The 13,228-nt window shown below is 35.6% G+C and overlaps 1 protein-coding gene across 10 annotated transcripts in view; it reads left to right on the top strand.

Moving 5' to 3' along the window:
• Positions 1-13,228, top strand: part of Znf638 (zinc finger protein 638) — a 95,064-nt gene that overhangs the window by 68,800 nt on the left and 13,036 nt on the right. For 9 of the 10 annotated variants that reach the window (XM_004668305.3, XM_045151636.1, XM_045151643.1 and 6 more), the window contains 4 exons: positions 3,066-3,103; positions 7,610-8,840; positions 9,465-9,530; positions 10,644-11,580. In XM_004668305.3, coding sequence (XP_004668362.2) covers positions 3,066-3,103; positions 7,610-8,840; positions 9,465-9,530; positions 10,644-11,580 — 2,272 coding nt within the window. The remainder of the gene's footprint in view (positions 1-3,065; positions 3,104-7,609; positions 8,841-9,464; positions 9,531-10,643; positions 11,581-13,228) is intronic. The other variant, XM_045151638.1, reaches the window with a different exon arrangement.

Raw genomic sequence — 13,228 nt, 5'->3', positions numbered from 1 at the left:
AAGGACAACTTTCGATGTTGGTCCTCACCTTCCATCTTGTTTGATGAGAGTGTCTTTTTCACTAGTATATTTGATTCCTCTTCCTTCTTACGGTAAGTGTGCAGGGGTTACAGGTGCTAGCATTATAGAGTCCAGCTTTATGTGGGTTCTGGGGATTTGAACTCAGGCTCTCATGGTAGCTTGACAAAAGCTTTGTCCACTGAGCCATCTCCCCATCCCCTTTTTTAATGTTTTTAAATTATTATTAACAACATTTTGTATGAGTACATCATATGTTGGTACCTTCTTTTCCCTTGTCTCTTCCCCCCTTCCTTTGGGAACACTCTTTAGTGGGGTTGCCTCTGGGCATGATGTCTCAACCTGTGGCTCTTACAATCTTTCTGCCCCTCTTTTGTAAAATTCCCTGAGCTGTGGTGTGGGAGTTTTAGTCTACTGAAGTGATGAGCTCTTAGGAGCCTCTGGATCTCTGCTTTGGTAGGTGTTGAGTATCCTCAAGGTCTGTCTCCTATACTTTACCCAATCTTTATAACTTTTTAAAAATTTATTTTATTATTTATTTATTTGAGAAAGTGAGAGAGGGGAAGAGGCAGGCAGGGAGAGAGAATGGGCGCCCCAGGGCCTTTAGCCACTGCAAACGAACTCCAGATGCATGCTCCTCCTTGTGCATCTGCCCTTCATTGGTCCCAGGAACTTGAGCTTGGGTCTTTTGGCTTAGCAGGCATGCACCATCCTGCCCACCTTACCCAATTTATTTTTTTAAATTTTTTTATTTTTGTTTGTTTGAGAGTGACAGAGATAGAAAGAGGCAGATAGGGGGAGAGAGAGAGAGAGAGAGAGAGAGAGAGAGAGGGAGGGAGAGAGAGGGAGAGAGGGAGAGAATAAGCGCGCCAGGGCTTCCAGCCACTGTAAACGAATTCCAGACGCATGCGCCCCCTTGTGCATCTGGCTAACGTGGGTCCTGGAGAATCCAGCCTTGAACTGGGGTCCTTAGGCTTCACAGGCAAGCACTTAACCGCTAAGCCATCTCTCCAGCCCCCACCTTACCCAATTTTTAATGTTTTGCTTTGAATGCTTTGTAGTGTAACTCAGGCTGACCTGGAAATTGTGATCACGTCTGTCCCCTAGCTATTGGGATTACAGGCGTGAACCACCACTTTCAGCTTAGTCATTTTTTTTTTCTAGAAATAACACTTGTATTTACATTGTATATGGTATATTTGATTGAATTTTTTGAGAACATTCTTAAACATTTTTAAAAAGCTCTGTAATTATTTAAAATGTCTTCAACAAATTTTGTATGCTTTTCCATATATTTTTCACTATGAATTAGGAAACAGGTTAGCTAATATAGCTATCTGTTACAGACATTCTCTGTTGTCATTCAGATTGTGTTCACTAAAAGGCCTCTTCATCATTGGGAAGACTGCAGACTGCTTGTAAATACTATCTGTTGATGTAATTTACCAACTGTAATCCACATTATTTTTTTCTATGTTAGGATGTATCCAAACTTCGCGTCAAATACTCCAGTAAAGGAGGCCTTTAGTCTAGCACCCTTAACACCTGAACTAGGAATTGTTTCTAGACATATTGTTCATTTCCTCCCAAATGCCTTGCTTTTAGTTTGATAGCATCTTTCTTGAAAGTCTTAACCCAGAGAAGACATGATTCCCACATAAAAGGACCTCTTGAGATCTCCAGCTCTGGAACCCTCTCCTCCAGGAGGAGTCCATGTCCTCTGCTTCTTTTACTTTTTCTTTAAAATAAACTTTACTTCAAAAATGGCCCCTGTCTTATGTATAAACACAAAAGGGTAGATATTTTTGCCATTTTATTCACTGATACAGATAGATGGGTAGAGAAGTAGGTAGATAGTCCATCCTTGAGTGCCTAGTGCAGTGCAGTACAGTGGCACTGACCTTTTAGTTCGCACAACATTTTGATGCTTCATTTTCCCTATAGCATTTCTAGATGTTTTTTTTTTTAATTATTTTTTATTATGTTTTTTTTTATTTGAGAGCGACAGACACAGAGAGAAAGACAGATAGAGGGAGAGAGAGAGAATGGGCGCGCCAGGGCTTCCAGCCTCTGCAAACGAACTCCAGACGCATGCGCCCCCTGGTGCATCTGGCTAACGTGGGACCTGGGGAACCGAGCCTCGAACCGGGGTCCTTAGGCTTCACAGGCAAGCGCTTAACCGCTAAGCCATCTCTCCAGCCCTATTTCTAGATGTTTTGAGTAGAAGTTGTGTTTTGCTTTTGTAGATGTTTTGCTAATGTTCAGATGGTCTCTAGCTCTTGACTTCAAGGAATCCACCTACCTCAGCCTCCCAAGTAGCTAAGATTGCAGTCATGGTACATTATGTCCAGTTTAGTGAGAAACTTCTTAAAAAATCTTCCTTATAAATAGAAGTCTTTAAAAAAGAATTCCACAAGGAAGATGTTGCTATATCTGGCTTATTTTATTATCAACAAAATACAGTATTTATAGGTTTTAAAATTAGCAGTTGCTTAGATCATCATTTCATTAATTGCTGTATTTAAGTTATTCTACATAATTTAGCATTGGTCTTTAATGAGAAAAAAATTTTTAGAATCAATGATTGCTGATTAACTCCATTTATTTTTTAAGCTTCAGTTTTGTTTTGTTTTTAACTTTTTCTTTCTACTTTTTTGATTTTTTTGAAATAGGGTCTTGCTCTAGCTCAGGCTGACCTGGATTTCACTATGTATTCTCAGGGTGGCCTTGAACTCACTGCGATCCTCCTATCTCTGCCTCTGCTGGGATCTAAGGCGTGTACCACCACACCCAGCATGATTTGTTTTTAACTTTTTATTGACAGTCTCCATACATATATACAGTATTCCATGATCATAATCCTTTCCTACCACCCTCTCTTCTCCCCTTTCAAGTTCTACTCCACTGAATCCTTTTCCATTTATGTTTAAATTGTAGCCCCCCCCTTTTTTGTTAGTTTATATTTTAACTGAAAATTCAGAACTGATGGGTTAAATTTTGAAAAATCTAGTAGAATAACCTTTAATAAAGTTTGCATTATATTATAGGTTCAAACTGAGAACGATCCAAATCTAGGAAAAGAAAGGTATGTTGATTTAAGTTTCCTAACATTTTGTCTGTTATTTAGTTACTATATTTTATTTCCATATTTTCCAGTAATTATTCTCATATAGCAAGAAGTTCCTACTTTACATGATTTTTTTGTGTATATACCACTTTGTGGTTTTCATTTTGAGTTTTGCTTGGCCTTGGGGGTTTGGTGGCAAGTTATTTTTTTGTTTGTTTGGTTAGGTTTTTCTTTTATTCATTTATTTATTGATTATCTAAAGAAATTGCCTGTGTAAACCATCTGAGTTAAATATGCAGATATTACTTCTTCACATTTTGTAAAGACCCTTGAACAGTTGAAATCCATAATCAATATGACATTCTTTTTGTTAGATTTTTCAGTTCTAGTATAATTAGATACAAATTATAAAATTTCAATCTTTAAAATATCATTAAAGCAAAAAGAAAATTTTAATATATTTTTAAATGGTACATATTTAGAACAGTTGGGGTGGGGAAAGGGAATATTTGTTTAAAAAAGGTATATATACTGCTTTGTATCTAGCAGGTGAAAACTTGATTTTTCATCTGCTTAAATTAGTGACTCACAACCTTAAGTCACAATGTGTACTATTTAATTATTGCTATTTGTTAACCTATCTTGTAAAATCATGTAAGTGAAATATGGTTTTAAAATGTTTAAATATAGGAAGTGTTTATTTGGTGGACTAATTTTTAAATGCCTGGACACCGGTGTCATAAGAATTTTTCTTTTCAGTAATTGTTTTTTTATAAAAACCAAACAGTTCTGGGTGATAATGATGATTATTAAAATATGTTGGTAACTTATGAGCACTATATCTGCTGGTTTGTACTGTATCATCATACACTTTGAGTTATCTGTCCTTAAACCAATTATTAGCAATAATGTTTTTCATGAAAGCCTACAGAGTACATAACATATAACAGTGCTATGTATTGTATTAAAGAGACCTACAGTTTGCCCACAAAAAACTCTTTTTGGCTGTTAAGTAAATAGGTGTTTTTTTTATTTGTTTGTTTGTTTGTTTGAGGTAGGGTCTCTCCTGCTCAGGCTGACCTGGAACTTGCTTTGTCATTCCAGGCTGGCCTTAAACTCATAGAAATCCTCCTACTTCTGCTTCCTGATTGCAGGGATTAAAGGCATGTACCACCACACCCAACCAAAAAGTCATTTTTAATGTTTTATAATATTTTAATAAGTTTTTTTTTAAAACATGCAAGAAAAACTTGTTTGGAGGAGTAACAATCGGTTGTTGTCTCTCTCTTTTTTCATTGCTTACACTTTTTAAAATCAGAAATTTTAACAAATTTAAGTTTCTGGTCCTGTTAATTTTTAAAATTCTACTATAACTTAATTCCCATTTTGTCATCAGTTTTTTTTTCTGACTTATATGACATTTCAGAAAAAGATGTAAGATACTTTATTTTTGGTAGTAATTTGTGCCAAGAAATAAGTACTAGTGTTTGCTGCAATTTTAAAAGTACTTATGGGGCTGGGAAGATGGTGCAGTGTTTAATAGTGCTTGCATGCAATACCTGATGATCCAGGTCCAGGTTCAATTCTCAAGCTTTCCACCTACACACAAAACTGATAAAAGCCTCTGGTGTTCATTTGCAGAGGAAAGAGGCTCTCTGGTAGGTACACACGTGAAAACACACTCACACACACACGCAAATAATTTTTTTAAAGTATTTATGGGTGCTTTCACTTATAATTAATGTAAAGTATAGAAGAAGGTTGCCTACTTAGAGGAAACCTCACATTCAAAATTTAATGAGGAATTCTCATTATGCCTGTTTGTCCTTCCCATGCAAATTACATTTGTCAAGTCTCCAAATAAAGATGTTAGATAAAATTTCCCTGGCTTGTTTATATTGGGAAGTACCTGATGGGACTCAGAAATAAATTTTAACCTTCAGTATTGTGAAGCTCCATTTTAAAATGTCTTGGGATGTGTGCATTGTTAAATGTTAACAGTTATTCTCATGCCCAGCTTTTATGGTTTGTCTTTTGTGAAGGTTGTAAGATTATGAATTCATGGAGCATGGGGATGGGAAAGGGGAGTGGGGAATGGATTGCCTGCGTTCCAAATGCATTCCTGGAATTCATTTGTACCATTTCCCAGAGCATGATTGTGCTTTCATTTAATCATTATAAAAACAACAACAACAAAAAGGGGGGGGGTGCTGGAGAGATGACTTAGTGGTTAAGGCAGAAGCCTAAGGACATGGTTCAATTCTCCAGATCCCACTTAAGCCAGATGCACATGGTGGCACATGTGTCTCGAGTTCATTTGCAATGGCTAGAGGCCCTGGTGTGCCCATTTTCTCTTTCTTTTTCTTTCTCTGTCTATAATAAATCGATAAATAAAAATTTTAAACACTAAAAAAAAAGAAAAAAGGCTGTTTTACTCTGGAGTTTAAAAATGTCATTTATTCAGTATCTCAAACTGATACTACAAAATAAATTAGCATTGAGGCTTTTCCTTATACTTTCCAGAAAACTGATACCCATTTTTGTTAAATGGCTTCTATAAAAAAAAACATATAATTGTTAAAGACTGACCTCCAAGGAATATATGAAATTAAAGCCTTTTCCCAAATAGGTCTATGTTCTGAGTGTGAAATGTGTAGTTATTCATTTTATATAAAATATATCTTGGAACTTTAAATCTTGTTATATCCATTAGCTGAGATTATTAGCTCAACATCCAAGATAATCTTTGTGTTAATTCATCCAGCCTCATAAATTTTTTCATATAACTAATTTATAAAGCCTTTGGGTTAATATGAAGCTCAACTATGAGGCAAGATTTTGAGTTTGTTATTAAAATGAATCTTTTAATTCTAGTTTATATTTTGAGAAATACCCACATGACAGCTCTTGAGTGCCACAGTTGTTTCTATTAAATATTTGTGCTTGGCTATCAATTTTACTTTGAGTATTCCTAAGAATTTTGAATGCTTAATTTGAGCCCTTGATGTTTTCAATGTAAGCCTTTCAGATTGAACCCTTTTAGCATACAGAGTAGCTTAGACAGACAGAATATATTATTAAGGTGTCAAGTTCCTAGCTATTCATCTTAAGCTCCTCAAACTTTACAACCTTCAAGCAGTATGTTTCATTTGTTTGGTAGAAATATTCTTCATGAACTAAAATTATCCTTGTGAGAGAACCAATTTATTGACTCGGATGACTAGACCCTGTTGTGTTAACACCTTTTCCAAATTTCTGAAATAAAATTAATATCTCATTATATAGGTTCATGTCATCTTACAATATGAACTAAAGTGTATGGTGCTGTTCTTTATGAAGCGTGTCAAAGGGATAGCTCCTTTCCTTTCTTGAAAAATAGAAAAATGTTAATATTCCTTACTGTGTGGTTTTAATATGGTGTAATTACTTTCTAGGTTTTCCTCCTACCTGATGCTCCTAACATAATTATGGATATATTTGTTATTTGTTAAAGTTTGTGGTAGACATTTTTTTCAGACAGTAAGATGTTCCTTATTCCAAGATAAATCTCTTAATATGGAACACAGATTTCAAATAGCTTAGTCTCTCTCTTCCTCAGAGAAAGCTGTAGAAGTACAAAATCACTCAGTACTTCAGATTTGGGAAGAACACGGTGAAATAAAATCAGTTATATACAGTTGGCTGTGCAATTCCTCCATTTCTTCTGAAAAAGTGAAATACTATTTTTTATGTTTGTTTTGCTTTTTCGAGGTAGGGTCTCACTCCATCCCAGGCTGAACTGGCACTCACTGTGTAGCTCCAGGGTGGCCTCAAACTCATGGGGATCCTCCTACCTCAACATCCAAGTGCTGGGACTAAAGGCATACACCACTATACCTGGCTTGAAATTACTCTTGATAACTGAAAGGTTTCTTTGTAGCATCCGTTATTCTAACCAAAGGCAGATGTTTTGTAATAAGCCTGCATCTTCATGTTAATATGATTCTGTCAATTTCACATCCAAAAATATAAAGAGCTTATATGGTTTGGTGGTATTACTACCCCCCTTTGCCACTTTCTTTTCAAATTCTTTTGAAATAAGGTTCACTTACAAATTTTAAATTTTAATGCATGCATCACTAAAACTGTACACATTTTCTTATTTCAATTACCAGTTTTTAAAGATAGGACCTAGTAATTTATCTCAAGCTTAGATTCAGGTGCAAAGTTAACAGGGTGAAAAAATTGTAACTCCACAAGAGTAAAAACATGTCAACAATATAATTTTGCCATTATTTTCTTTGAATTAAAGAGAAATCTTCAATGAGATGAAGGATCTCTTAAGTTTTGACATTTTCATATTTATATCCGAATATCATTACCACTTTAATGCTGATTGGCTTAATTTCTCAATGTTTATTACTTATGCACAGGAAACCTTTACAATTGGCATCAACAGGATTATTTATAATGATTGAATTCTCATCATAGTTTGATTTTTGTTTGTTTTTGTGTTCTTTTTTGTTTGTTTTTAAATACTTTTAGCTCTGACTTGAAAAACAGTCCTGTTGATGAAAGTGGGGTACAGACAGCAGCTGATAGTCCCTCTGTTAAACCTAGTGAGGCTGAAGAAGAAACTACTCCCAGTATTCAGACAGAAACTTCAGTACAGCAGGAAGAACTCTGTGAGGAAGAACCTGAAAAATCACTGTGTGGCTCTGACTTTGCTATTGAACCATTGGAAATTGAAACTAAAGGAGAGGAGGTCAACATAGAAATTCCTCTTGTAGCCTCCACTCCAGCCAGTATTGAATTATTGACTGAAAATATAGAGGAGTCTGCTTTAAATCAGCAAGTTTATACCAGTGACTTTGAGAAAGAAGAAGCACAAATTACGAACCCTGACACAGAATTTTCGGTACCTGACAGTGTATTCATAGAAGAAACAAACATCAAGGGAATTCTGCAGGAATCTCCTTCTGAAGTAGATTTGTTGTCTGGTATTACACAGACTGTTGTTGAAGCTATTGCTGATGCGGACAAACATGAAACTGTTTCAGAAATAATTCCACCTGCTTGTGCTGTAGTTCCAGGAATTTGTACTGAAGAGGAGAAGATTGTGAGTAAAAGGGGTATTTCTGAAAAGGGTAGCATGGATGAAAAAGAGGAAAATGAATTTAATAACAAGGAAACCAGAGTGGATTTACAAATAGAACCAGAGAATGCTGAGAAGAATGAAGCCAAGATGGTTGAAGAAAACATGGAGAACTTTATAGCAGTAATGAAAGAAAAGCCTGTAGAAAATGCTGTAATCAAGGCAAACCCAAATAAAGGAGTGAGTCAGACCAGTAAGCCTGATGAAACTGGTAAAGTTAGTGTGCTGACAGCATCACATGTGTCTAGCAGTAAAGCAAGTGTCAAGGTTGCATTGATCTCTTCTCCTAAGGCAAAAGCTACAGCTTCAAAAACTGAAAATCAGAAAAGTTGCCTAAAATCTGTGCCCAGAGATCAAATAAATGCTGAAAAGAAACTTTCAACCAAAGAATTTGGTCCACTTAAAAGTACCAGATCAGGTTTGGCAGAAAGTAGCAATAAATTCAAACCCACTCAGAGTGGTGTTAACAGAGGAGGCAGTGGAAGGGTTTCAGCCCTGCAGTGTAAGGATTCTAAACTGGATTGCAAGGATTCTAAACTGGACTATAAGGACTTAACAAAGCAGTCTCAGGAAACAGAGACTAGACCTTCCATCATGAAACGGGATGACAGCAACAATAAGGTGAGGAGAGTTGAAGAATGGCTCAGTCTGTCTTTGAAGTGCTTAGCTCTGCTGCTGTAGCTGTGGAGTAGGAGACATAGTCTTGGTTCATACTTCATTTCCTCACTCTAGCCCCCAAACTCCCATTTCCCTTTCTTAAACAGTTTCATTGATTTAAGCCAGTAGATTTGGAATATCAAGCTCAAAGTTTGTATTTACCAACAAGTTTGGAAAATAGAACTTGATTTAAAAAAATGTAACTGTGAATTGAACAAAATTTGATCAGAAGTGTAATCCAAAGGAAAAGTCTGTAATACATCTCTTAAGATGATTTAGTATTCTCTTTCTGAATAGGAAACTTTTCTCTTAAATTGAAGCTTCCTTTATCAGTTCACTGATTGCCCAACTTAGATATTGTGGGTGTTGGGGAAGTAAAGAATGGTAAAACTGAATTTAGGTACAACTTTGAGAAATTGTGCATATATTGTTAAACAATTACTGATTTAGTTTATATAGTTGCTGAATATTTGCGTACTTTACTTATTCATATATTTGTTTATTAAGTTCTCCTTTTTTATTTTTTAAAGAACATTAATAACCTAGTTGTAAATTCTGTTTTTCTGTATTTCTTACTTAATATTTCAGGCCTTGGCTGGGCAAAACAGTAAGAATTCTAAAAGCACTACTGGTAGAAGTTCCAAATCTAAAGAGGTAAACAGTAAATCACTGATACTGATCTATCTTATACTTGTGTTGGCCAAATCATACTTAACATCCATTTAGTTTGGAGGTACATAGCAAGGGATAGGAAGAAATATTTTGTTTTGACCCTGCCATTAATTTTCTTTTTAATTTTGAGGTAGACTAAATAGTTCACTTTTATGTGTACTAGCAGTGAGTCACTATTAGCATACCAAATGCAGAAACTTCACTAGGAATTTATTTTTCTTATGTAGGTATCATTTATCAAATAATGTACAATCATATTGGCTGTTAAATCTTACTAATTATTTCCTCAGATAAATTTGTCAAAATGTAAACTTTATTCCTTAGCACTGTGTAAGTTAAAATATATATTAAATAAATTGATCATCTAGTAAGCTATTTGCTCTTTGTTTAAAGTACTTGCTAGATATTTAATATAACATTAAATTCTTTATTGACAAGTGCTTTAAGTATAATATTTTGTGCAATATACTTCAAAACATTTTACAAAATAGTATTAAAATTAAGTATAAATAGAATTAGAATGATAGGATTACTTTTCGCATATTATATATATATATATGTATATATGATTTTGAGGGGGAGTTTCAAGGTAGGGTCTCTCTCTAGCCCAGGTTGACCTGGAATTCACTGTTCACTATGTAGTCTCAGGCTAGCCTCAAACTCACAGCGATTCTCCTACTTCGGCCTCTCCAGTGCTGGGATTAAAGGTGTGCGCCACCAGTCAGCTACCTTTATCATTTAAACGTGTGAATTATCAACCAATTTATTTTTAAAAAATAATAGCAGCCGGGCTTGGTGGTGCACACCTTTAATCCCAACACTTGGGAAGCAGAAGTAGGAGGATCACAGTGAATTTGAGGCCACCCTGAGTCTGCATAGTGGATTCCAGGTCAGCGTGGACCAGAGTGAAACCCTACCTCAAAAAAACTAAAAAAATAAAAATAAAAATAACAGCAATTTTATTTTAGTCTTAGGACTAAAGGACTTTGCAGTGAAATTCTCACAAATGGTGTGTATGCGCATGTATTGTGACTATTTGGAACCTAGCCAGTGGTCAGTAGTCATTCACAACACTGATTTTTAACTCTCCAACAGGAACCATTATTTACATTTAATTTGGATGAATTTGTTACTGTGGATGAAGTTATAGAAGAAGTAAATCCTCAAGCCAAGCAGAGTCCATTAAAAGGGAAAAGAAAAGAAGCTTTCAGAAATTCTCCTTCCTCTGAACTTAACTTGAAAAAGAAGAAGGGGAAAGTTTCTGTTCCTCGTGGTGTTGAAGGAGAATTATCTTTTGTAACATTAGATGAGATTGGGGAAGAGGAAGATGCAGCTGCACAAGCTTTAGTCACTGTGGATGAAGTAGTTGATGAAGAGCTCAATGTTGAAGAAATGGTAAAAAATGCAAATTCACTCCTTACATTAGATGAATTAATTGACCATGATGATTGCATTTCCCACAGTGAACCTAAAGATGTCACTGTTCTGTCAGTGGCTGAAGAACAAGATCTTCTTAAACAGGAACGCTTGGTAACTGTGGATGAAATTGGAGAAGTAGAAGAGCTCCCTTTAAATGAGTCAGCAGACATAACTTTGGCCACTTTGAATGCTAAAGGAGATGAAGGAAATACTGTAAGGGATTCCATTGGATTTATTTCTTCTCAGATGCCTGAGGATCCTTCTACCTTAGTTACTGTAGATGAAATACAGGATGATAGCAGTGATTTGCATTTAGTGACTTTGGATGAAGTAACTGAAGAGGATGAAGATTCTCTGGCTGATTTTAACAGCCTTAAAGAAGAGCTGAATTTTGTTACTGTGGATGAAGTTGGAGAAGAAGAAGATGGAGATGATTCAAAAGTTGAGATAGCACAAAGCAGAATTGACCATCATACAGATAAAAAGGGGGATAGAAAGAGGAAAGCTGTGGATCCAAAGAAGACCAAACTTGAATCCTTGTCCCAAGTGGGTCCTGTCAGTGAGACTGTTATGCAAGAAGATATGAAAGCCATGATTGAAAGACATTTAGCAGGTAGATACTTGGAAGTGGTAGTTTTTCTATTTCATGAAGGGATTGCATTTAAAATTAATTTGAGCATGTTATAGCATTACCAGTAATTTTACTATAGTGATATTACATAAGCCAACAAATCAGTATTTTTTCCAAAGGAACATGTGCAAATGTCAGGTTTCTCTTAGTTTACAGAATAGAAATTGTTCCAAATATTATACCTCAAGAAATGATGACAATATCGACAATATAAAAAGGAAAACTAAAATAGCCAATTTAGAGCTAGAATGAAAATGTATATTTGTATTATAGGGAAAACATGGCTTTTGATGAGCAAAAGGATATTCACACCACTTAAACTTAGGACTTAGAACAAATCAAACCTAAGACCATAGAACAAATCATCAAGGTACTGCTTTAATGAATTTGTTTTGAGGTAGGGTCTCACTCTAGACCAGGCTGGCCTAAACTCACCTCAGCTTTCTGAGTGCTGGGATTAAAGGCATACACCACCACTCCCAGCTTAATGTAAGTGTGTGGGTGCCATGTGCTTGCATGTATGCATGTTCATGTGTGTATGGATACAAATGTGTGTATATGCAGAAGCCAGTGGTTGACATCAGATGTCTTTCTCAGTTGCTCTCCACATTATTATTACTATTATTTTAAGATAGAGAGTTTCTCATTGAGCCTGGAGCTCACCAATTTGGCTATACTAGTCAACCAACAAACCCTAGGGATTCTTCTGTTTCCTATTTCCCCAACACTAAGACCACACCTCATTTTTTACATAGATGCTAGGAATTTGAACTCAGGTCTTCATGTTTGACACGTTCCTGGTTTCCTTTATTTTTTTCACACATTCACACAACTTTCCTTAGAGCATATTGCTATGATTGATCTGCTTTATTCTTTTATTTTTAAGTATTTTATTCAGTCATTTGAAAAGAGAAAAAACATGGGCGTGGCAGGGCCTCCACCCACTGCAAACACATTCCAGACACATGGTTCTTTGTGCAGCTGGTTTACATGGGTCTTAGGGAATCAAATCTAGGTCCTTTGGCTTTGCAGGCAAGTGCCTTAACAACTAAGCTATCTCTTCAGCCCATGTTCTTAATTATCGTTAATTTCTTACTTTATAAATTTATAATTGCTTACTTTATAAATTAAAGTGATAACTATCGAGCTGTATATAGGAAAAAGCATAATCCTTCATTTGTATAGTTTCTTCATTCATAGGTTTGAACAACTACAGGTCAAGAAATTTTTTCTTTTGTTTCTTTTTTAAAAATATTTTTATTTATGTATTTGATAGAGAAAGAAAGAGAATGGTCATGACAGGCCTCTAGCCACTCTAAACAAACTCCAGACCATGCACCACCTTGTGCCTTAACTGCTAAGCAAGCCATCTCTCCAGACCTCTTTCTTTCTTTCTTTCTTTCTTTTTTTTTTTGAGGCAAAATCTCACTCTGCAGCTCGGAATATCCATGATGATCCCCCTGCCTCCGAATCTTAAATGCTGAGATTATGGGTATGAGCCACCACACATAACAAAAAAAAAAAAAAAACTGTTTGTACTAAATACAGCTGATTTTTTTTTCCCTTAACAATATTGTGTAACAATTATGTATATGGCACGCCTTTAATCCCTACAAAGGGAACTGGTGAC

The sequence above is a fragment of the Jaculus jaculus genome, chromosome 6 (assembly GCF_020740685.1).
Source record: "Jaculus jaculus isolate mJacJac1 chromosome 6, mJacJac1.mat.Y.cur, whole genome shotgun sequence".
In the NCBI taxonomy this organism is placed as follows: domain Eukaryota; kingdom Metazoa; phylum Chordata; class Mammalia; order Rodentia; family Dipodidae; genus Jaculus; species Jaculus jaculus.
This window is presented reverse-complemented; position numbering and strand designations above follow the sequence as displayed.